At 42.0% G+C, this 25,878-nt stretch overlaps 2 protein-coding genes across 5 annotated transcripts in view; both read left to right on the top strand.

Moving 5' to 3' along the window:
• The window catches only part of NRG1 (neuregulin 1), a 178,937-nt gene that overhangs the window by 58,202 nt on the left and 94,857 nt on the right, over positions 1 to 25,878 (top strand). For 3 of the 4 annotated variants that reach the window (XM_058823504.1, XM_058823503.1, XM_058823505.1), the window contains exon 1: positions 20,060 to 20,687. The exons of the other annotated variant lie outside the window; for it this stretch is intronic. In XM_058823504.1, the coding sequence (XP_058679487.1) occupies positions 20,060 to 20,687 (628 nt within the window). Of the gene's footprint in view, positions 1 to 20,059; positions 20,688 to 25,878 lie in introns of those variants that run through there. 4 annotated transcript variants of the gene reach the window in all.
• LOC131571010 (uncharacterized) lies at positions 19,448 to 19,609 on the top strand. Its single transcript, XM_058823507.1, has one exon. The coding sequence runs from the start codon at positions 19,448 to 19,450 to the stop codon at positions 19,607 to 19,609; it is 162 nt and encodes a 53-aa protein (XP_058679490.1).

Below are 25,878 nucleotides of genomic sequence, written 5' to 3'. Positions count from 1 at the left end.
GGAATAGTCTTCTTTCACATTCCTATCTAGCAGTGCTGTAATAGTGCCGTGGGAGCCAAGCTAAACCCTCGGGAAGAAATTATTATCCTATCCTTCATGTCCACATCTCTTCTAAATTGCCTTTTGGTAACCTCTTCTAATTGGTTGCAAAATGGGAAAGTTGTATCTCCTGTGACTTTCATTATCAAAATGTTCCCGGAGGTTCTTAATGGTTTCTGCTGTTCTTGACATTCTCCCCTTGTACAGAAAGGAGAAGGAATCGCTGTAGTCATTGCAGCTATTAAAGAGAAGCCTTTTACAGTGTGATCTTCCTTCTAGGTTTGCATCTTCCTAAACATTTAGCAGTAGCCAACTAGTCAGTAACTTTGAGTTGCATCCACTGTAGCTGGCAAGTATCACAAAACACCCACTCTGTTTTTTTGAAAAGCTAGCTGTGCCCTAGAGCAATTATCCTTTTACTCTTGTCTGATGGACATCAGTATCTTCTTTCAGTGACTATGTATGTATATAAAGGCTCTTGCATTTCCTCATAAGATTTTCTTTTCCTGGCTGCCTATACTTCATTCTAGTCCTTTCAGCTTCGTTATGGATATAGAGAGCTCATAGGCCTTACAGGTAGTTTATATTGATCACAGTGTGTATCCAGCTGTCTGAGATCCTTTGGTAAATAAAGAAATTCCAGGTTTATCCTTCTGCAGGGATCTGCTTTTTGCAAAAGAGGAAACTTTTTCTTAGCCTTCCAATTTCCAAACTTTATCAATTCTGTTGAAAGCTAAAATAGCGTAGGGCATTTCTAATTTATGGTGATCATAAAGGCTAAACCTAGGGTGCTATATGGAGTGAGGCTGAGGAGCGAGATGGAGTGCTGGAGCAGTGTTTGCCCATTTCATCATTAAGGTGCTCTCTTGTGTCATTTCGGGCCATGCCAGCTACGGATTTTCAGGACACCTAAGCCAATAAGAAGGATTGAGTGCACTGAGAGCTTTACCAGGAGGCAGTATGGGTACCACCCTGCCAGCCCAGCTCCCTTCACTCTGAGCAGTTCTCCCATATCATCCCCACAGACATTGCAACCCCCAAAGGCTCACAGGTGTCTTTAACTATGCCAGAGAGAATTAATCATAAAGTTATAGTAATGCCATGAAAACACCACTTGGATGGGCTGAGACTCACTCTTTCCACAATATAGACACTGAGAACTGGAAGAAGACACATGTAAATGATTTTTCATGAAGGGCAGAGCCACAGTGAAGTGCTATGTGATGTAGATGTAGCCTAGCCATGCTCGCCCTTAGACTGAGAGCATGATCTGTCTTCTTTCCTGCTGAGCAGTGTTGGAACATCTGAGCAGTCAGGCTGCCTATCCCATCCCGGCCTTCCCAATGACCATGTATTTGTGGGGCAAAAAACACCTGGCATTACACCCCAGCCCTCCCAACTTTAGTAATCATGGTCACTGCTCTTGAGCAGAGATGTGAGATAACACCTACTGCAGTCCAAGCCAACAGAGGAGACAGCTTCTCCCCAGCCTGAGCATTTGGCTCTTTTCTTTGTCCATTTGTTTCTGTTTCATTTATTCAGCACAGAAAAGCTCCTTGCTCCAGAGCATTTAATGTCCAGAATTGATATTGAATAGGGAAGGATTTGACTGGACACAGCTCTGCAGCCTAAAGTTTTACCAATACCATGTGCCATTGAGATTATCTAAAAGTTTCCCATTTATACATGGGCTAGTAATAGCACTTCAGAATTTAAAACAGTGATTATTTTTCTGAGGTGTATCAAGTGGAATCTGAACTCTGTTACTGATATCTTTCTGGTAATATTCACAATGATCCAAAATATGACTCTTAGTAACACAGTCAGGTGTCTGACAGTGTATTTAGATGAGCTTTCCAAAATGTCAGCATAGTTGATGAGGAGTATTACTGGAATGGTTGGTTTCTAAAAGAAAAGGATAAGCCATAATCCAGGAAAGAAATATTAGAGTGGTTTTTTTTTTTAATAATATCTATTTTGCAGGCAGATAGCCAGCTGTGAAAGCCACAGCTACCTGCATTGTAAAAACCTACTCATTGGTGCCAGTTGTGGCACAAACTGTCAGTGGCAGAATGCTTTTTCTAGTCTTTTCAAATTAGAAGTAAGCTAACCACATATGATGCTTTTATTTGTTTGAAATGTCTACATTTTTATATATAGTAACTGATAATGTTCTTTCAGTTGTAGCTAAGCATCTGTTGTAAGCTTTCGAACACTGACGTCCAGTGCCATGGGGCATTAGTTCCACAGTTTAGTTATTGTTCTGAGAGAACAGTAGCTTTAAATGTCTGGTGCTTTTGCCTGATTAAATGCCAACCCCCCCCCCGCCTTTTTCCATTCTGAGAAAGTCCAAAACTTGCACTGATTGTTTTGCATTCCTAAATGTTTTATGTTATTTAAAACAATACAAATATGGAGTGATTCCACAGGGCACACGATGAAATAGGATTGGATCTTGCACTGTACTTTTTATACTGTTAGTATGACTTTTATTATTTCCCTGGAATGGCTCTTTCCTTCCATTTCCCACTGGGGAAATATTTGGCTTAGCAAGGTTATGCATAGTTCTTGAATATTTTAATAATCTACGCAAAACCCATTAGCTGACACATTGACAACTAATACTTGACAGACAGTGAGATAACAGTTGTCTCAGAGACTGTGAGAGGCCAGAAGAATCTTAAACACTAATCTTGCAGGAAGGATGGAGAGTTGCCTTGAGCAGTGATGCAGCTCATTCAAATGCATGTCGATCTGTCTTGAAGAACTCGTGCTTCAGATCCCTAGTGTAATGAGCTCTAAGTCAGATGCTCTTCTTGGCTACCAGGCAAGCTGCAGCTGCAGAGTACATCCTTGTAACTCGTTTAAATATTTCTCACTTTGGAGGGAGCAGGTTAAGACAGATCCAGGGAAGGAATGCTGTGAACATATTCAGATTCTGTATCTTTTTTGGTGGACTAGTAGTCATGCCAGTGTAGCTGTGATCACTGAGTGGCAGATCAATCCCCAGCATCATGGGAGGTAACACAAGTTTGAAATCCTCTCCCTGTGTGATCAGCCAGTGCTTTTGGTCGGTGCACTGGTGAAATTTCTTCCTGGTGGCTGGCAAGAGGAAATTAGACATGGGTTAGGGACTGTTTACTTTAACCAATTGCATGTTTTTGCTAGATGGAGAGAATTCTCTGTGTCTTACCCACAATGTCTCCATCCTGCATCAAATCTGTAAGTGACCTCTCATGTTGGCAGCAACACCATGACTGAATTACACATCCAAGGTCAAGAGCTAAATGCCAGCACCGTACTAATTCTTCCAGCTAAATCGACACCTGGAGAGCTAATGTACTGCTGTACTTACAGCTTGAGTTACATGTAGAAAATAAGCAGTAAAACTCTAGATAATTGGATATGGATTGCATTTGCTCATTATATGTTCACTAGATAATATGCATACATCAGAGACCTAATATTCACCCCAGCAAGAAAGCTCAGTTATAGGCAGGCTGAGCAAATGGAGCTTTTCAATTTAAATATGCAAATGAATTTCATACACACATGGACACTATTAGCAGATGGTCAGTAAGGAAGGCTGTGTACAGAGGAGGGAGTCTTTCCTTTTAATTTGATAAGAATCTGTTCCTGTGGATGTTCTTTTATCCTGAGGAATAGCTTTTATTATCTGTAAATATCTTATAAAATATGAGATTGCCATTCACAACAACCTGAGAGCATCATGCATGAAGTAGTGGATGAAAAATTTTCTCTGGGTGGAGAAAAACAAAGTCAGAAAGAGAGAGTCAAATATTTTTATTGTCATCAAATTTTCAGAACACAATATGGCACAAGTAACTTTAGTAGAAACACATTAGCCAGAGCTGATGATTCACATGGGATTGTTGCAAATTTTGAGATTTCTTAAGGAAGAAAAGAATTATTTAAAAATACTTGGAAGAAGAAATGGGCATCATCTAACTCTGAAATGGGAAACAACCAGAGAATTGGTTAACACATCTTTGACCTTCTGCTCTAGATTTCATCTGCTGTATGCTAGTATTGAAGGGGTAGTGGATCACAGGAAAAGATAGTATAAGCAGAAAGGAGAGGAAAGCATGGTAGTATGAGCTGGCATTTCTGCTTAGCCTCTGTGTCAATCTCATCACTGACTTCTTAGACACTGCCATAAGAAATTGTCAGTGTGACAAAGTACATTACAGCATTTGTGAGAAACACCGACTAATAACGGCCTTCTGAGTTTTTAAAGAGCTTTGTATGCTTTTCTGATCTTTGATGACTCCTCAGTCCTAGTAAGGATCATGTCTTGACCCTCAGTAGAAAATAGTTGTTTCAAATAAATTTGAGCGCTATCTCTGCGCACGATGCCAACTTGCAAAACTGAAGTATCTTGAACAAAAGCCCCAGCTGTCAGCCAGTCAAAAGGGTAGTTGACCTGTTCTGGAAGGCAGCATTTGATGCTGAGCAGAATTTCTGCCACAACCCCATGCTCACAGATGGTGGGGAAGCAGAACAGCCAGAAACATGCATCAGCAAACAGTCTGGCCAGCCCCAGTGCCCACCAAACCCTGTGTTCTTGTCTCAGGCACAGGTAGCAACTGGTGCTCAAGGACAAGCCTCAAAGACTCGGGGAAAGGCACAGCAAAAAGATGATGCTTTTGCTAAATGAGTTTTCTCCCACACTGTGACCAGGAGAGGGAACTCAACCTTTCTGACTCCCATTTTTCTCTAGTTAGGTTTATGAGGAGTCTTGTCTCTTCTGTAATCTTGTTTATATTACTTTCTGTAGCCTTGTTTGGCCTCTCCAATTTATATGTCAATACTTTACTGATTACTGTCCACTGTCCATGGGCAAGGTCAAAAAGGGAGAGACAAGTGCAAAAACAGTCCTTGTGGAAAACTGTTGACTTGTTTCATTACCTAGAAAATGTCATCCTTGTCCTCCTGCACTTAACTATTGGCCTATATGATACAGCATGAGGTTTACTAGCCTGGGCATAAGAAGCATTTGGTTTTGTTAATGCAGGAGTAATATTCCTATTTTCTGTTCAACTATCAAATCTTTTCTCAGAATTTCCCTAAGAACTCTACTTGAATGAGGCCTAAGCAAATAAGTGCTTCTTGATGGCAAATATTTTTTTCTTTTCTATATCCGTCTGGAAAAAATAAATGTATTCCCCCTACAGGAAAATCTGATTGCAGAGGACTGTAAAATCACCTGACAGGCTGCAGAGGTGTAATTTGGCCTGCTCCTCACAGTCCACAAAAGTTCTTCTCTTAGCTCAAGAGATGGAAGGGTATACTCTGCCTCTCTGAAAGCACTCCCTTCACTACCCTGGTGATGTAATATCATAAACTGGGAAGCCTTGGGGGGGTTTCATTTTGCACTTCACTTTGTGAAGTGCTGAGAAATATCCCTATGTCAGTCTTTTCAAGGCTTCTAACTGATCTTAAGACTGGCCACAGCTTGACCTGATTATGGTTTAGTTGTCCCAGAGCAGATACAATTAATATGTATCACCCACAATTAATATGTGGGTGAATATACAAGGAAAACAATGTCTTCAGCAGGGCATTAGCACAAGGCTTCTGTCACTGACACTCGCCTTTGCCCTGTCGTTTCACCCACTGTGATTAGAAATTCATCAAATATGTCTGGAGAATTTGCATGCTTAGCCTGCTTTGGAAAGAGGGGATTGTCTAGCTGTGAAAGGAGATTATGCAGCAATTTCCTCCTCAGCACAGCAAGACAATGAATCTGACTCTTCATTATAGAGGAAGGATGAGTAAGAACGGTTGCATTTCCTGTGCAGCAAGAGCAACATGAGCCATGCTCCAGATTCCTTTGGGAATTTCCATGATCATGTCAATTTCAGACACAATGCATAATGTTACTATAAGAAAATGTAGCTGTTTAAATAGGATTGTTTGTGGGGAAGGAGAAGGGGAAAGGGATTGATCCACTAAACAATGTGTTTGATCTCAGCTAGAAAGACAGCTCTACAAAAGAAGACAGGCTCAAAATTAGTTACTTGAGTTTTATAACTCATGCATGAATTACTGACAGCAGCAATGTACTTTTCAGATGGCCCTAGCTTTTATTAAATATTCTCACATTCTCTCACCACTTAGGAAAATATTTCCCTCCACTTAGAAAAATATTTTGCTGTGTTTTCACTATGTGAAAGGCTGTAAAGAAGTCTTGCAGTTACTTGTATATTTGCTAAATAAATGGAGAGAGGTCCCACAAAGCATCTGCCTCTTTCTCCTGCATTTTCACACTCATGCTCAGGGTAAAGACAACTGGTGCTGCTGGTCAAACAGTCTTTCTTTCCCAGGCATCAAACAGTCTTTCTTTCCCAGTCTTTAACAGATACGCAATCCTGATTAGATTTTTTCTAACTTGAGGGAAGTTGTACATCTGCAAATGCAAAAACTTGTCACAGGGACAACAGTCACAGTGACATATTCTCCTTCTCAAAAAAGACTGTCTAGGAATAGGATGTTAACAAGACACTGGTCAGAAGAAAAATTTCCTGAGCAGCCTTAGGCAGATGCCTTAGGACTAGTATGAATGTAGGCTGGGAATCCCAGACCAGCAGTTGGCTCCTGAGGGACCAACCCGTGAATTCTGAAAGGCATGTGCAGAAATCCCAATGGATGCCCAGGAAGACTTTTGATGCCTCAAAACTAAAATTATTTCTTGTGAGTATTAGTCCAAACAATTGCCAAAGTCTGTTCCATGATCATGTGCTGAGTGGGAAGCCAGGCAGACAGCCAGCATGCTAAAGATTACTGAGATGGAGATGGAAGTTGTCTCCACGTCTGTCTATCTCCTAGATCCTGCCTTTGAGGAGCTTCCTCGAAGTTCTAAGGAAGGGGGAAAAAATAAAAAAGAAAGAAAGAAAAGGAAAGCATTAAACTGTGATCATCTAAATGCACCTACTATTTTTCTGTGAGAGTGTTCACCATGTGTCTTCTCTGTTCATTAAGTCTTCAGAAAAGCTTCAGTGACATTCACATCTCTGATGTAAAAATTGTGTCATTATTTCCTGCAAAGTAGGAGACTTCCTTCAGCAGGAGGAATGTGGAATTTCTTCCTAAAACAGTCTATCGTGCCAGTGTTGAAAGTGTGATCTCAGGAGAGGAAGAAGACTCTCAAGGGAGAAAAAAGGGTAGCCATGTTAGGTTATTTTAAAATACAACCAAAAGCTTCTGTTAACATGTTGGGTGAAGTCTATGATCACAAAAGGATCTGAGCAGGATCCTGGTTTATCAAGGAACCTCTAGGGTAAGGAATGGAGGGGAGACACATACAGTTCATACAGTTGCAGGTGTGAGAAAGCAAATGATAATGCCCAAGACCACATGGTTGTATCTGCCTGTTTATTAAGTTAGGTTCATTTTAAGTGCCTGAGTACACTTTTTTTTTTTTTTCTCCCTCATAAAGGAAATGCAGTGACTGCACATGCCTTATTAAAAGATTGCTTGTTTGGCCGGTGGCCATAGAAGAATAATTCCTCTTATTGCTCAGTAAATCAAGTTACTGTCATTTTAGACACTCTAGCTGAATTTCTGATGAGCACATGAAAGAGTTAATTCTACCACTGTCATGGTACCACAGCATTGAAATAAGAGAAAATTTTAGGAACATAAATTGTATCCTCTCTCGTAGCATAAATTTGGAGCCTAAACAAAATCCTTATAAAATTATGCCATTCTATAAAAGTCTTGCAAAACATACAAGTAGAGCTGTGGACTAATAAAGTGCAAATAAAAGACAAGCAGGGAAGCAGTCTCTTGAATTTGTAAGTATTTCAAATGCATTTTTAAAATTTTAAATAAACTTCTTATAATGTTAAATATTTTTTCATTTCAGTTAACACAACCTTTCTTATGTATGATAATAATCAGGCTATCCTGGACTATTGATTTAATTTGAAGTGGTGGGCTCCTTCTCTTGAAGGTTTTTTTTGTTATTTTTGCAATTGAAAGCCTTTCTTTCCTAATAGGATTAGCCCAAATAATTACCAAAGGATTTTTCTGTCATCTGTGCGCTGTTCCCCACAGTGGTATTAAAAAGCCTGTCTGCAGTACTGAAATAGTCAATGGCCGTGGGTAGCTGAAAAGGTCATAGTTAACTGTTGCCACTCAAACCAGAGAAAGTCATCTACAAAGGCAAGACTGTGGAGTTTTTTACTCTAATCTCCATTATGCCCAACTGTTCCCATTGTGGGAAGAATAAACATTTGGCCTGAAGCCACTAGGGAGGTTCTGTCAGACAGCAGGGTTAAGTGTGGGACTACAACCCAAATGGTAGGTGTCATGACAATCCTTTGCAGCGCTTGTTCAGTAACACGCAAGTGATCTGGGATAACAAAGCTTTAACATTGCATGTGTGCCAAATTTCATGCTAGCTAGCCCTTTGGTTCTGAATGCAGACCAGAGGCCTCCACTCTGACCTACTGGGCAGGGAATCTACGTGAGTTTTTTTGGCAGATCCCTTAAATCCGTGAGATACATCAGCAGTCTGTGGGAGAAGCTTCTGACTCCTCAGCTTTAGGACAGCTCCTTGCTGCTTTTTATAATTTTTATATTTTTGGCACTTTATCAAGAGCAGTTACAAATTTTGTACAAAGAAAGGAACCCCTTGAGGAGGGGAAAAAGAAATTGTGATTCAGGTTGAAACTGCGCAAAAGCATCCTGCTGGGGAAGCAGGTCCATGACTTTAATCCGTGTATCTAATCTGTAACTTTATTGCTTGTTCAAGTCACACAGCAGAAACAAAGTATGTTTCTGCTGTTCTTAGCCTTCATTTCAGGAGTTCTGGCTCTGTATTCATGTTCTGTGCCCCATAATATGTTGTACAGAGCAACAGAAAATGAAATCTGAAAGGCATTTCTTCAGCATTAATGTACAGATACCAGTTGTGCCAGGAAATGAGCACTTCTGGCCTGACCTGTCCCATGTTCCTTGAAATCACAGGACATGTATGCATACTTTTTCCAGTTTACTGTGAATACTGTTGTTTTGGTAGGAAAAAGGCATCGTAAAGGTCTTTGTTTGAGGTGCTTCATTTCATGGGGTACTATCTGTACCTGTTTCCTCTCTGCCCAGCCTCTGTAGCTTGTGTAATTGCTTTTGAACATAATCCCATTCATAGATCAAAGAAAATGCACAATCTTATTGTTGCAACTTAATTTTTCCTGGACTAATTCTTACAGTTGTCCTTTGTTGTCCATCTCAATGGTAGATTCAGATACATCATGCCTTCCAACTTCTGTGATTTTCCAAATAGCTGATATTATTTAGCCTCTTCAGTTGGAACTCTTGGAAACTGTCTCATTATGGGCAAGATGACTGTTGCCAGTAGAGGTAAGTAGCTAACTTACCTCTACACTGGTAAGCAGTAAACCTGAATTTTCTGTCTGCTGCAGCCGCATTAATAATGCATAATGTTTCCTGTAATTACATACATGCACAGAGATTACCTTTTTTTTTTTTTGTTAGAGGAGGAAAGAAGATGGAAGTGGGGGTGAAAGGTGGTGGAAACAGATACAAGTAATTATTAATGCTGATGAGACCCAGCTGCATAGGTTTTTAATTAGCCCTTGTCTAACCCTAATAGTCACTGCTGGGATAATACTAGGACTTCTTAAGCAGGCTAGTTTAGAAAGGGAAGTGTATTGTCTGCTTACACCTGCACTGTGTAGTGTTACTAGCACATACTCAGCAATGCAGGCCAAAACGATATCATTCTTTTTGGTTCACTTGAATTTTAGTCATATTGTATTCTTCAAGGCAGTCTCAAGGAGTGAACTCTATGCAGCTGCGCAGGGCTGCTTTCCTGATGAAACCATGAACTGATACCTGATGAAGGAAAGGAATGCAGTATACCAAATTTCACATATCTTTCAAGTGTTAGTAACAAGAGAATGTTACTAATATTCAGAGGATCATTTCAAATTCATCAGTGAAGCAGGAGGACAATCTCTACTCTTCAGAGCAAAAGCAGTTCAAAATTCAAGACCCCCTGTTATTTCATGCCTTAACTAAGCTGAGGGCTTCTGGAATACATAGAAATGTTTTGCCTATGAATGGGTGCCAGCCTGGTCCATCCTTGGGAGCTTGATCTTTGTCCTGTGGAGCTAGTGCCTTTAGAATGGAATCTATTTTGGTCACATCCTTGTTTTGTCCTCTAGCATGTGCAAAGTTGTTAAAATGTTGTTCTTTTGTTGGAAACCAGAAGAAAGGACAAAGGATTTAGTGCGAAATTACAAACACTGAGCGGTTTTTCTGGCCTTTGGCAGCTTTTAATTTAATTGGAGTTAAGCAACAGTTAAGCAATATGCAGAGTTAAAGCAAGAACAAAGCATCTCTCAGATGAAATAATGTATTGGATCTTCACTATTTCCATAGCTGAGTAGGATGAAATCTTGCTCACATTGGCAAGATATTTGACCCCATCACTGCAGAAGCAAATTTCTGAAGGAAAGAGAAAGTTTTATAAGGTCTGGCTTCAAAGTGTGGCCCTGGTCAGGAGGGGATTTAGGGACTCTATTTAATTTAATTTATGTGCATATAGGCCAAAGACACAAAGTGCCTTTTTCTTTTGGTTGTCGCCCTGTAGACTTCACTTCTCCACTTCGCAGCCACTGTTCTCCACAGGCTTAGCATACCTGCAATGATGTACATGAGTACAGCTCTATTTTAGTTGACTTTCTCTCTGGATGCTAATATGCATGAGCTTGGCTGGGAACACAGAATACAGGATGATCTTAGCCCTGCCTCTCTGGACCACCTTTTCAAATAACCTTTCAGAGTAAATGCATTTATTCCTTAGACATCCTCAAGAAGAAGGAAAAAGACAGCCTGTCCTCGCCATTCTGTTTTTGAAGTCTCACTGCTACTCTGTAGCCTCTGCAGTGAAACACAGGCACACATAATGCACCCCCAGTGGACATGACCTGCGGTGTGAATGCAGGAAATGCCGCAGGAATAATGAATCCTTCAAATGAAATTATAGTTATAAACTCATTCTGATACATATGTATACGTGTATCAGCTCTGTCACTGCCTCTGATGCTCCATTTCTAGGTTGTTCAATGTCCTGCAGAAGGGGATGTTTCCAAAGCCACATTACAGGACTTGTATCACTCAGTAGCAAATATTGCGCAGCGCTGTTGTATGTCCATGTGTTAAGTATGAACAAGTTTTTGTAATAAATCTGCTTTGCCCTGGTGTAGGGGTCTGCTCAGTGTCTGGAGCAGCACAGAGTCTGCTCTGTAGCTTTGTACCTGCATCAGGCAAATTAACATTTCTTTAAGGTTTCAGAGTTTCTTCTTTGCTGGTTTCCTCTCTTACTCTTGAAAAGACTCTGCCTGATGCACAAATATTGAAGTCCTGTGTGTGAGAAAAGTTAACTACCTTAAATCTATTGATTTCTGGGAGATGAGAGTTTTGCTTTTCTGCTAGACCATACAGAGCACCAAAAAAAGAGCCTAGGTGCAGAAGTGATAAAGATGTGACACGTTAGGCTTTGCATTTAAAACTTGGCTATGTAATAAAAGTGTATTTGGTTAGACTACAAACTCATTACTAAACAAGAAATATCCTTTGTCATACTTATTTGAATAAGTCTTAATTTGCTGGAAACTGACAGTTTTCCTGCCAATTTCAGCAGAGTGATTCATGCCTTCTATGGCCTTCTGAATGCACTAAGAAAGAATATTAAATATTAAATGGTACTAGGTACTAAGATTCTGAGGCATGGTGAGAGCTGTTGCTTTTGTTATTGCTGAATTTTTGCACTTAAAAATATCTTGTTGATTATCTGTTTCAAACAGTGGACATATCAACTCTGCTAATTTGTGCATAATCAGGCAACATATAAACATGACCAGAACTGAACCTTACAAGTGTAATTTAATTAATATCTCAATTTAGGATAAGGTGGATTAATTTCATTATTTAGATGTATTTGTAGAAAGTTGCTAAGCAAACCAGGTCTCGAGGTGAAATCATAATATTTTGTGCAAGCAGAATTCTGAAATTTGGAGATTCTTGAAGTATTACTTTACTGTAAGATGTACTTTAAAAGTCCAAGCCACAAATATGTTAATGTCCTATCATTAATACATGTTTATTTAATGATTCAGAAATTCCTCCATGCAGTAGGCTGCCTCCATGCCTTTGACTTCTCTTTGCTTTTCTAATAGCAAAACTATTGAATGAACATATGGTAATGAGTTACTCTATTAAGAACTCCATGAGCAGTTACAATATTAAAAAGTGAAATAAAGTATGGTGCCTTAAGATTTAAACAGCAGCTGTTGAGAATATGTGCAGGTACAAAAATAATTCTGTTTATTCAAACAAAACAACAACAACAAAAACAAAAGATGCCGTAAGTACAGTCAAGATATTTCAGAGTGATATGTATCCTGTTGGGATCTTGTACATGCCTCTGCCTAAATTATGCACAGATTCAGGAAGCGCTTTGGATCATGGTTTCGCTCTGTGAAGTCTTTTGTGAGAAGACAAGATCAAGACTTCAGGCCTCTGGAGCATGGTCCTATTCTCTTTCTTCCAGCCTAGGAGATATATAGGTATTTACAGGATCAGCATGAGAATTAGGGCTGAACAATGTTAGTGCATTAGTGCAAGTGACAGAACAGAAGGAGCAAAAAGAAAGGAGTGGCAAAGAAAAGGATAATATTGCCACCCAAACTGTTTATCATGAAACCACTGCACTATGCTCCAAAAATGCCTTCTCAGTTCCTGATTAGGCTCTGATTCAAAAAGGCACTTAGATATATGATGTAGCCCATCTCTAATCAGGAAGGCATTTCACCAACTTGTTTAACTAGATGCACATTTAAGTATTTTATTAACTGTGTGTCAGTGAAGAAAGGGTAATGCCTTGATTCAGGGTTTTCAGGACCTTCAATCAAATTATCATTGTCCAGTGACTCTGCCAGCAGTCGGAGCACTGTGAATACAAAGGCTGACAGCACAAAATCCTGCATAGCTGAGCCTGTGCAAAATAGCAGTGTGTGCAATTGCAACTGTCCTATGAATACCATGAGGAATTTTTTCTGTCTGAATAAAGTGGTTCAAAAGCAGGAGTGCAGTACTAAGGTAGGTGGGAGTGAATGACCAAGCCTGAGCCCTGTGACTTCACTGCTGCTCCAGCTCACTGCCTCAGTGGGAAAATAAATAATCACAACAGCCCCAGCAGGTTTGCTGGAGATGCCAATGACAGAGTGAAGAAATCAGATCTGGGAAAAAAAGCAATTCCCAAACAAACAAATGTAAAAAACATCTGAATTGCACATAGACTTTCTCTGTCTGCTTCTGCCCTCAGGCAAAAGAGCCTAGCAGAGTGCATTTCTTGTCTTTGCACCTCTTAAATGTTCCTTTACCACATGGTCGAGATAATTACCATTAGCCTGAACAGTGGTGGGGCCCATCCCCGTTTTGTGACTTAGCAGAGGCTGGGGAAGTGAGTCAGTGCCATTGATGAAAAACCCTGATATTCATGGTTTCGTGTCCTATTTCTGTGTCTGGTATAGTACCACTAGCTCTGCTTTAGAATAGGATGAAAGAAACTCAGTGTCTTACATTTCACTTGAAGATGAAAAGACTCAGAACACTTTTTTTGTTCCCCTGAAATAACAGCCCGTTTTATGGCAGTTTTCAGTTTCAATTACTGGCTGTAGCTATTTAAAGTATAAACTCTTGTTAGAACAGCCATTGTTGTTGTGTTGTTTTTTTTCAAATCACTGTCTCTGCAAGACACAACTATTGGACTTACAGTATGTAAATGCTTGGTGTAAATGTGTACATGTGATGCCAATACAGAAAATACTGCTACAGAGGCAACATGAGCTCTCCCAAACATTTTCAGAATCACTGCTGTTTGTTTGTATACTGTACTTCAGACATTTCCAAGTAACATACTAGTGTGAGGACCTGCTTCTGAAACACCAGCATCCAATGTAGTTGGTTTGGCTTGAGGGTACAAAGAGGGTTAGAATAGCTTCCCCATGTCCCATCTTTTATGTTGTCTGAAAGTAGGGGGTCTTCCCACAGCAATCCTTTATACCAACCAAATTAAGCTAACACTAATGATTCTGCTGACATTGACACATTTAGTCTCATGTTTATGCCTGAATATGTGCTTATTTTTATTGTTCATCTTCTCTTGCCTTATCTTAGAGGCTTGATGTTTCATCTCCTCACTCACATATGGCTACAAATGGGCAGAGGGTTTAAAACCAATAAAGGAAAGAAGTTGATGGAAATGGGCAGGAGCATAAAAGCAGCACTAACATCTATGTTATATTTGCTTTACATCAGGTGAAAAATAGGATGTCTGTGTGCAAGTGACAGTTTGTCCCCTTTGAACATGTTGAGTTCAGTGACAGGACCAGTATAGAGGCAAAATGAAGTTTTCTCTTTGCGCCATTTGAGCTGAGAGATGAGGTTCCTAGTAAGGGCTTTTGGAAGGACTCAAAGAATGCTGGCATCAGTCCAAGGGAAATGGATTATGGAAGGGAGATTGGTGAAACACTGAAAGGATGAATAAATGAATCATTTTCTACCGTGTGTGATGGCCTCTCTTCCCACACCATGACTGCTGGCAGTAATGTCGCTCATTGGGCCTGATCACTTGCTTTGGGTCACTCCTCCATCTTTATATAGTGCACTTATTTAATTTGAAGAAAGTGCAATCAATAAAAAGTGATCCTTTTATCTTCCTCATCAATCTCTTCTTAATGAACATGCACTCTTTTTTTTTCTTCCTAGTTTCTTAGTTACAATGCTTTTAATTTCTCAGTATATGGTAGAAAAAGGGGTGCAATCAAACACACGATGGAGCAGTTGGTGCTGCATGTTGCTGGTTGCTTCTTACTGAAGAATAGACATGTTCTTAAAGGAAGCCAGTCGGGAGGGGGGCGGGGGGCAGGGTGCATATCACTTGTCCTATATTGATGTATGGTCTTCTGAGTATTCTTTCTTACGCTGTTATACAGCAGAGCCATGAATAACCATTTGTGAAGAGGTATTTTAATTTCCTAATGTCCCAGCAGTTGCAAGACTAGATCATTCTTAGGGAATCTTTTTGTGGGCTATTGAGATTGTATTTGAAGGACATAGATATTTGAAATTCAATGGCTTCCATGAGAATGACTCACCAAGCTTACTTTCCAGAACTTTCAGCAGGTTTGGGTCTTATTATGGTATGACTGAAGGGTAAGCTGAGTTAAATGGTACTCGTGCTCTAGTTTGCAGGATGATGTTGGTCATAATCACACATCTCTTCATATCTTTGTGGCTGGCCAGAGAAAATAGTCCTCTGCAGTTTGAAGTGCACCTCCTTTTAGCACCTATAAAACTGCTGTTTTGTGTTATTTCCTTGAGCCTTTTGGGAGTGAAACTTTGCAAAAAAAACCCCACTTGATTCTTTGCAAAAACACTCCATGAAATAAAATTACAGTTTTCTAAGGCTCTTAGTTTCAACCTGTTATTTGGCAGGAGCCCAAAGCTCAGTCATAGATCAGCTTCATTAGTGTAGAGTCAAACTGTATTTTCCTCTAAGCCAAAGAGACCCAAGCTACGTGGGAATCAGGAATAAAGCTTTGCACATGAAACTGACCTTACTGAAACAGGCAAGTGAATTCCTTCCTTTATCCTGCTGTATATACCACCAATGGGCTACCCCAGTAAAACTTCATTACCTTCAAGGTCATGCCACCACTTGATTTTCCAGGCCTCCCTTCCAATGAGCCAGTTCCTGACTCTTCCCAGCCTCTCATCTCCTTCAGCCAGGCAGAGTCCGTGTTTAAGCACAACATGCAACTGCTAGCATGTCTCTACAGAAATGTAAAAAGCTAAAGCCTGCAGGATAAAGCATTTCTGCATTGCTTTGGGGGCAAGAGGAACGGAAAGGACCCCTGAAGTCAGTGACCTGTACCTTCAGTTTATACTTTTATTTTCAGACCCGAAGTGAGAGAACATCATCAATGAGCTTTTACTACAGCCTCGAGAGCTGACTCAGAGAGTAATGTGCTCCCGTATCCACCCCATCTACGTGGTAGAGCGTACGAGGTTTTTTTGGTCCGAAAGGTCCCAGGAGGAAGCAGCCCGTAAGGAATAGGATTGCAGCATGGCGGGCAGGCTGTGCTCTGGCCCTGGCTTTGGCCACCTGTGGAGCGGGGCCAGGGAAGCCGGCTGGGCGATGATTCAGCACCTCTTTTCTCCCTTCTCGTCGGGGAATAGCGGGAGCCGGCAGGCACCCCGAAGGCGGGGACAGAGCGCCGGGTGCCGCCCCGCTCTCCTCGCCGCAGGCCCCGTGGCCCCTGCGGAGCTGGGGGGCTGGAGCAGCTCTGCAGGCTTCCCTGCGGAGGGGAGGAGGGGGAGGAGGTCTGGGCACAGCCGGCTGCGTGATGCTGAGGCAGGCAGGCAGCGCGCCAGGGCTGGAGGTGCGGCGGGGGAAGGGACCCGCAGCGGAGGAGGGCACTGCAGCCTGGCCGGGAGCCAGGGACCGCGGGCACGCTGCGGCCGCGGAGCCGGCGGGGGTGCGGGTCTGCCTGCCTGCCTGCCTGCCTGCCTGCCGGGAGGAGCTGCTGCGGGCGGGCTGGGCCTGCCGGTGGAGGAGAAAAAGGCGGGGAGAGATGCTCTCCAGCCTCAGTTTAACCAGCCGGGCTGGGGCAGGAGCCGTTTGGAAGAGCCCATTCCCGGTCCGTGCGAGCTGACGGCTCCTGGCGGCAGCCGGGTATGAAAGAGGGCGATGCCCCCACATGCAGAGGAGCCCCTGAATGCGTCCCTCGTGCAGGTAGCCCGCCACACCTCTGTCCAGCTGTGCAGTGTTTTGCGTGTTTGGTTTAACTTCGTGGCAGCCCTTACACGGAAGATGCAAGTTCTCCACGTTACTTTCTGTTCAGCCTGGCACCAGGAAGATGCGAGCAAAGGAGGACCATGATATAAAGAGGGCAGATAAGTGTAGATAGGATGGAGGGTCACGAAGATTACTGGAGATTGAATGCAGGCAGTTTGCCAGGAAGACCAGTGCAGGAAAGATGTGGACAGGACTGGAGATTAAACACAGGCTCAGAGAAGTGTCAGCAGGGAAAATTCTCTTACTGGAAATAGGAAGGTTGAAAAATTAGACATGGATGAAGAAGAAAAGGAATTTTAAAAAATTTCTGCCAAGCACTCAGATGCTGTATCTCATCTGTGCAATGAATGAATAGAATATTCCCAGCTGGTTGTCAACTTGCACTCCACTTTAAAGAGTGATGCTGTAGCTTCATAGTTGAGGAACAACTTGGGTGTGTGAAAGTGTGTCTGGTTTTCCCAGATTTATCAGTTGATCAAATGAAAGGTGCATCCTTTCTCTAGAAACTGTGCTTACTTGTAGCCACAGACCACTGCACCTGTCCTGGCAATGCTGCTTTTTGTTACACTTTCTACAGAGGTTGTGTTGTCAGTGCTGTTTGAAATAGGTTTTGAGATGCTCGAGAGAGACTGCACTGATGCAGGATATTACCAGCAAAAGGGAACATGTGCTTTGTAATAAGAGAAGCCATGTATGTAAATATGCAGTGCAAGCTGTTCGTTCTGTCTGAGGCTGCTGATCACATCATTAACCCAAGGACCAGACACTTCAGTGGTAATGTAGGCTAGATTGTAAGATGATTTATCTTTTTACATTCCTTCAGAGAGTGTTATCACTAGCTGTGCTTTAAGGTAAATGCTCCAAGCACTTGATTGTAGTAGCATTGTGATTACTTCAGTGGGCTACAGCCGCCTCACAGGAAGCTTTGTGATCAGACATCCATCAATTAGTCCTTGACGTGACAGTCCGTAAAAACACTATGGGATTCATTCAGATTTTAATAAATCTTTTTCATGTGAATGTTACTAATGTTCCCATGGAAGGAGGGGTGAGATGGGAGTAGAGTTGGAGGCAGAAAGAGAACATGGATAGAATCAGATGCCTCTTTTGACACTATCAAAAATAGATAACTACAAAGGAATTTACCTTTCATGTGCCTAAACAAGACACCAACAAAAATTAGTTCAGAGCAATTTTTAGCACTTGATTCTTTGTCTCCTTATGCATCCTGCAGCCATTCATACTATGCAGAAAGGGGGATTCTCACCAGCAAAACTTCAATGCAAATGCTTTTATTAAGTTCAAGGACCTGGAAATTGTGCTTTAAGTGCCTTGCCTTTCATACACATCTTTATTGTTGCACAGGTGTATTTTTCTGTAAGAGACAAAAGAGACTGGAAATAGATCTGATTCTAGTCTTACTTTCATTATGTTAGCTGGACTGTTGATTTACCCCTGTATTATACTGCATTGGTGGCAATGGTAGTGCTACATATTAGAGACAGTGAGAAATGTCAGCCAAATTTAACAAAGTATAAGCCTTTAATTAATAATAATAAAAAAATAATAAAATAGTTGGTTTTTTTTTTAGTCTAAGGTGAATGAGGATCTGTTCTGGCAATATGTGAGCTCTTGAAGAGTGCATTCAGGAATTCAGGAATTGTCTTTAGTGTGAAGTCTGGGGTTTTTTGTGTTTGGAAAAGGGTCTGGAAAGAGGTTGGAAAATGGAATTTTTTAAAAAGCAAACCTCTTTGCAATAGCTTGAATGAAAATTTATCAGAGGTGGGAATGGCTTGGGGTTTTTAATTTCCTCTGCTTGATCTAAGATACATTCCAACCTTATTCCTAGGAAATAAAACTTACTCAGGAGCTTGGAAAGAAAAGCTGTCTCTAGGTGTCAGGCAGGGAGAAACTGCTTCTGGAAAGAGGTCTTCCCCCTGGGAGAGATCGAGTATCAGCCTAGGCGAGCCCAGTCCAACCCAAAGAGCTCCAACCGACACCCAGTCCTTGCTGGAGGACTTTGCCATGGATGGCCGCTGCTGCCTCTGGCCACGCTTTGCCTGGAGAGAGGGAGTGGGTGGGTGAGCAACTCCTGTCCGCTCCCTCCCTTTGATTTGATGGCCTTTATTCCTCCTAATTGGATAAAATAGGAAGTCACTGACAGTCCTGCATTGCTGGGTGTACTGATTTCACTCAGAGCAGCCCTGCAGAGTGCGGGGGGTGGGGTAGGGGAGGAAGGAGCGAGTCTGTACATCAGGGAAACAGGCTGCGAGGGGGCTGGGGGAGCGGGGCGGGCGGGGGGGGAACGGAGGAAAGTGAATGAGCGCTCAGGAGGACAAAGAGGGAGGGGAGATAAAGGGAGTTACCACCGTCTTGGCATCGCTCTTGCTTTCAAACCTCTCTGTAATGATATTGTTTGCAGTGATGCTCAGACAGCGAGCACCTGCTGCTCTGTAATGATTCAGCCTCTTTCAGCCGCCGCTGTAACACGACAGGATGCTGCTGCTACTGTCACTTCTACCGTTGCCGCTGTTGTTAGAGATTTTGCTTTTGCTCCTTCTACCGCATGACAATTGTTTTCCTCGTCTGAGCAGATACCAGCCTCAGATGCTCAAGGTGAGAGTCTTGCCTTTCGCTCTGGGCTACTGGTTTACTTAATCTGGTCAGTTTGTTCAGTGTTTGTGGTTTTCTTTATCTCATGACCCTCCTTATCCCTATTTTGTTTTGTTGTGCTTGCTTTTGGGGGAATGTTTCTTCCCTCTGCAGAAGAGCTGGAATTGCTTGAGAAGCATTTAAGGAATTATAAAAGTGTCTAGCAAACAGGAGCTCAATAATTACAAAGGTATTCTCGGTTCAGAGAAGCAGAGACAGTGACAGAGGGCTTGGGGGCACAGGGACTGGGGGGGATCTAATTTTTCCTGTGCATTGCTCCTCTCTCAGTTTGGATGATGTTGCTGAGCTTCGACCTTTTATTGACTCCCACTCTGTGATTTTTGCGGAGCACTGTGACTATTACTACCGTCTCTTTTTGTCTGTGTCTCACAGTAATGGACTGTGATAGAGTTAAGGCCTTTTGGAGGTGAGCTGTTTGAGAGCTGATGCTTAAACATGTCTGAAGTAGCTGCCGACACTTTCCCCAGCCCCTCAGCTCAGCTGAGCCCTGATGCGTCCCTCAACGGGCTCCCGGATGAGGAGAACATGCCGGGGACCCAAAGAGAGGACAGGAGGGTCCAGGGGATAGCAGGCCTTGCCGCAACCTGCTGTGTGTGCCTGGAGGCAGAGCGACTGAAGGGCTGCCTCAACTCTGAAAAGATCTGCATCGCCCCTATCTTGGCTTGCCTGCTTAGCCTTTGCCTCTGCATTGCTGGTCTCAAGTGGGTCTTTGTGGACAAGATTTTTGAGTATGACTCTCCTACCCATCTTGACCCTGGGAGGATAGGACAAGACCCAAAGAGTGCTGTGGATCCTACAGCTCTGTCTGCCTGGGTGCCTTCGGAGGTGTATGCCTCACCCTTCCTCGTACCTAGCCCCAAGAGCAAGGCTGAAGTGACAGTGCACAGTGACAGCTCACTTGTACCCTCCAAACCATTCCTCCAGCCTTCTCTATATAACCGCATCCTAGATGTTGGGTTGTTGTCCTCTGCCACACCTTCGCTGTCACCACCCGCTCTGGAGCCTACCACAGCATCTCAGGCACAAGCAACAGAAACCAATCTCCAAACTACTCCAAAACTTTGTAAGTAAAAGCTATGTGTTTCTTTGGGTTTTTTTCCCTTTCACATTAAAAAAAAAAAAAAAAAGGCACTTAACTGTTCTGTGACTGTCTACAAGGAGGGCATGTGATTGACTTGTGAAGCTTAAACATGTTAAGAAAGGTATAGCATGGGTTGCCTTCTGAGAACAGCATCTAGAGTCCTCAGAACTTAATTCTGAAGTGTGCAGTACTTCATCTGGGATGTCTGTAAAGGGCTAGTACCACCTTTTTCTCTGCATCCACTTGCAGGGAAGTACACGATTTGCTTCAAGGGTTTATCTGATAGCTATTCCACATAGTGTATTTTGCTTATAAATTGGCTTTGTCTCATGTGCTGGATCTTCCATGTGTGTTCTTTGCCTTGCCTGCAGAGCATTTCTGGTACATCCTTCCTGAAGTCTGTGGCTGCCAGATATCCCTATCATCCTCATGAAACTCTCAGAACAGTGAGAAAAAGCAACAGCAGCTTTGAAGCAGTTAGAAACTGGGAACTATTAATTTAGCATCTAGCTTATGGTTTTTCCCTTTCTCTTAAGAGCAAAGCATACATTTCTCTGTGGCTTCCCCTATGTCTAGGAGCTGCTTCTTGTTTAACTTGTTTCTCATATATTGCCTTACTGCCTTTTGTGGGGCATTTCAGGAAAGCATTCTTGCCTTGTGAGAAGAGTCAATTTCCAAATTAGTCCTTGCTCATCATAAAAACAAACAAAAAAAGGTATTTATATTATTTTCTTGGTAATCATAAAGAATCAAAATATTGCATTGCTGAAGTGTCATTTCTTTGACATTCATGATTTTAACCTACCAAATTCAAATCAAACCAAGCCTGCAATTTCTGAGCTGTGTAACTCTAGTAACAAAGAAGACAGCGCACTTTTCTGCTGAGGGCACAGGGCTGAGGCTCCCTGTGGAAAGCTGCAATGATCAGAGTGAAAAAATGCATTCCTCACAAATTTTCTTGCAGGACCCCATGTAATTTATTCTCCCTCATGCCTTCCCTGTAATGCCGCAGGTTGTCACATTGAAGATGGCACATTCTGGACCTCACCCTGGAGCTCTGAAGTCACTAGAAGTTCACTTCTAAGTTTAGCCTGACTGGGACTGAACTTAGTATAGATATATGGTGTTTAGATTAAATCTAATTTTTTAGGCCAACCCCCTTGCCAGTGAAAATGAGTATAACTACAGTGATTTCAGAGGAGGTGCTTTCAGCTGAGAGTCAATCTTGAACAGCAGTTCCAGAATGAGTGAAAGAAAGTTCTGAGTATTCCTGCAGAAACCCTGCTGCCTCTTGCTTAGATAATGTGTGGCAGCCATCCTTCAGATCAAAAGTAATTTGCCCGATGAAAACAGTCTAATAGAGAAATACTGCTGTACCATTAAATGACAGGGGGCTTTGTCTGTGGTATTACTTGAATTAACCACCTTTGCAATTAAATAGAACTATTCTAAGTGAGCTTTCTTTTAAATATTGCTGATGCATAAATTTTTTTTTTTGTGGTGCAAGCATTCTGACATTAAATATATGACTTTTTAAACACATTTTATTTCATAAAGTGACCAGACACCAGTCTGGTCACTTTTTGAAGTAAAATGTGTTAAAAATTATTCAGTCATAATTGCCTCAAGAACCCCTCTTGAATTTCCACATATGTGACAAACCTTTTTCAAAAACATGCTAACTTTATCTCTGAAGTAAAGGAAAGGGCAGAGGGGCACAGAAAAGATCCTTTGGAGTTGTCACTGACAAACAGCCATTATCTGCATTCAGAGCTGCTTACATCTGGGAAATAAATTGTGGTCCAGAAGTTTGGTGATTAGGTTGAGAGGGGTTTTTTTCATATTTTTATTTGGGGGTTTTGTGTGTGTAGGAGTTTTTGGGGTTTGGGTTTTTGTTTAATTTGGCCTTATTTTTAAAAGATAAATTTGTTTTTAAGGCACTGTGGAGTTCCATAGCTACAGACTGAAAGGAGAGGGAGAACTGGTAGCAGATCAAGATGGTTTGCTCTAGGGGAGAATGTTGCATAGACAGAATTTTTTCTAACTGTGGTACATAATTCTGACTGTGGCAAGCATCTCTGATTATCTACAAAGAAAAAGCAGAAAATCTAGCTGGAAAAATACACGGCAGAAGGTCTGCCTGAGAATTCCGAGAGGCATGAAAAGAACTTTTTTGGACAGCTCTTAAAGCACTGTCTTGGGGTTTTTGAAACAGCTGCATTTCAAACACATCATTGTGTTTTATGTATAGCAAGATTTGTTGAAGAGGTTGACAGATTGCATCACTGCTAACTTTTTTTTTAATGCCTTTGACAGCTATAAAATTTTCAGTGACATGGCTTGAAAAGTAGCATCTGCAAATTGGATTGTCCCTTCTCCTTTCAGTGTCCTTTTTTTCTTTTCAGGCAGAGTGAGGTAATATGTTCCCAGAAAGTCCTTTATGTGCTGAAATTTTTTTTTCCAGTGCAGAAATAATAAAAAAAAAGCACAGTTCATCTTCTGTGCTTGATGTACTGTTTCTGAACCTATCCCCTCCATGAGTTTCCAAATCTTTTTCTCTTCTCCTCTCTTTTCCATCTTACTCAGCATATTCCCCTTAAAGCTGTATCCTTCAAGGTCATAGTCTGCAGAGGGCTAATTGATTCTTCTTTCTCCTGGAGCCTGGAAGAGAAAGGAGAAGAGAGACAATCCTGATAGTTGTGTCTGGTGTATTAGATTCAAGACTGGTCTTGTTCCTTTGGTTATTCTTTGCCATTTATCAACAGAAAAATATTTCTTTCCATTTATCTTACCTTTTGTATTTTAACGTAATTTTTCCTTTGCTGAAAGAGAAAGGAAAGATGAATGTTTTAAAGCATTCCCATATTTAGGGAGATTGTCAATCTTAGCATATTTACACCAGAGAAGATATTATTACAAGCAGGATATAATAATACACTCTAACCTACAATCTCCCTCCCTCTGAGAAGACATGAAGATTTTAAAAATACTAACTCAGTTCAAGAGCTAAATTTCACTTCTTCTAACACTATCACCTTCAAACACAATTCCATCCTTTATCCAGGCTGGTTAGAGATTCAGTTCTGTAGTACTACAAAAAATGTGTTTCTGTAACAATAGTTTTTATATATCTGCAAACCAACCATTCCACTCTTTAAAGGTCTTCCAACAGCCTCCTCTTTCCATTTAAGAAGACTTCCCCACAAAACTCCCAGTAAGGCCTGTGCAGAGCTTGCCTTTCTGGGGTGACGGCTCTGCCAAAAACAGTGCAGCACTCCTGTGCTTTGGTTCTGCCCCCGCGCAGAGGCACTGTAGGCCCTGGCAGGCCAAGCAGGCCTTGGCTTTGGGACCACAACTCTTATAGCTTTGTCAGGTGCCGCAGGGCACACAAGAGACAGGGCAGGAGACAGACCACAGCATGAGTTTTCTGGAGTGGATTTCCCTGAGAGCAGAGCTTGAGGACCATCAGAGAGCAGGGCCCAGAGGATGCACATGCCTGGTGGCACATCCACGCAGCCCCTGCGTCCATTTCCCTTCTGGCTTCCCTGGCCGGCTCAGGTACCATGTGCTGATGTGCCAGCAACACACATGCCATGCTGGTGGCCAGCAGACAATCAACAGGCACATCGTCATCTCATTACAGCACTGGACCTGTGCATGTCCCTTGGGAGGCAGGCAGTACTTCCTTTCTCACTTTTGCTGGGCCTCGCCTAGAGGATGTGGCAAAGTGGAAAAAAAGTTCTACATTACTGTCAACTACCTCTGACTACTTGAGGGACAGTTCCTTTCCAGTGTTTCTAATTTCTGCTTCCACTTCAGCTGTGCTGGGTCATTATTAGCAAAGGATGTTGCTTTCTCATCCTAAGTGGAAAAAGGTTAAAAGATTGCCTCTAAAGCCTGGTAGTGGCTATTTACCTGGGAAGTAGTCTCAGCTCGCCTTCTAATTTGACAAACAAGCTCCCTAATTATGGAAATGCTTTAAAGCATTCACCTTTCCTTTCTCTTTCAGCAAGGGAAAAATAATATTAACATACAAGAGGTAAGTCAAAGGAAAGGAAAATTTCTGTATTGATAAAGGCGTAGTGTAATAAAAGAAGCAAGACTAGTCTTAAGTTGAGGCACAATGGCTAAATTTCTTGTGTCCTTTTAGAGCTAGAGATGGGGAAAATTGAATAAAAATTGTACTGTACCTTGTATCATAATGTAAATATTAGATGTTTTCCCTGCCTCTTTCACTTCCACTCATTCTTTCTCAGCTCTGCATTTGATGTCATTTCTCCTATTCACAGTAATTTGAGAAGGTCTGTACTTTAGCTTGATAGCAGGCTAGAGGGATCCTCTCCCTCTGCTTAGAAGTGCTGCAGCCCTCTAACTTCAATTTAAGGACAGAGGGTTTGTTCATAGAATCTTCATGCAATGTTTGTTCTTATTCTTGAAAGACTAATTCTAACCACCCATGTGCTATATTTCAAATCCCTATCACAACACAGTAGGACTGAGTCCATGCCTGGCGACCTCTGAACGTGGCAAGATCTGGGATGTCTCAGAGAGCTGCAGGGGGCTGTACTCAGGGGAGTGGTGAGGACATGATACAGCACAGGCTCTACTTCAGCCTTTTCTGTGCTCACTGTTGCTCTGCAGGGCAGTGCCACAGGAGAGATTGTTTTTTCCCCAAAACTTGATGATGCAGGAACTTAAAGCACACGCTGGTCCCTTTCTGACACAGTACTGGATTTGATTAGCTTCAGATACCTCACTTAAGTGCGTGCATTAGGAAGCTAGTTAGCCTTCAGCTACATATCCAGCATAAAGGGAGGGACTTCCCCCAGACAATTCCCAGAGTGACTCTTTAACAGGAGTCACTCTCTTTCCCCATGGGTCTATAGGGAGACTACCCTTGCAGTTTAGTTTCTAAGTTAAATATCTACTACACAATATGAGGAGTAATTCTGAAAGCCATGACTTTTCTTTATGTGTCTTGTGGATTAACAACATCTTGTCACAGGGAAGTTACAGTTAATCATGGTTAAGATGCCAGACAAGTTTTGAGCCTAACTCAGGAGTGTAGTTAAGGGATGCTGATCTCAGTAAGCCCAGGAGACACTACCAGGCCTCCATTAACAAGCAGCAATAAAGCAAGTGCCACTGTACTGAGCCAGCCAGTCTGTATTGC

This window comes from Ammospiza caudacuta, chromosome Z, assembly GCF_027887145.1.
Source record: "Ammospiza caudacuta isolate bAmmCau1 chromosome Z, bAmmCau1.pri, whole genome shotgun sequence".
Taxonomy (NCBI): Eukaryota; Metazoa; Chordata; class Aves; order Passeriformes; family Passerellidae; genus Ammospiza; species Ammospiza caudacuta.
The sequence above is the reverse complement of the archived record's forward strand: the minus strand, read 5'-3'. Positions and strand labels throughout refer to the sequence as shown.

Excerpts from the sequence above, each read along its gene's own strand:
- LOC131571010 (XM_058823507.1), top strand. The coding sequence starts at position 19,448 with ATGCTGCTGCTACTGTCACTTCTACCGTTGCCGCTGTTGTTAGAGATT.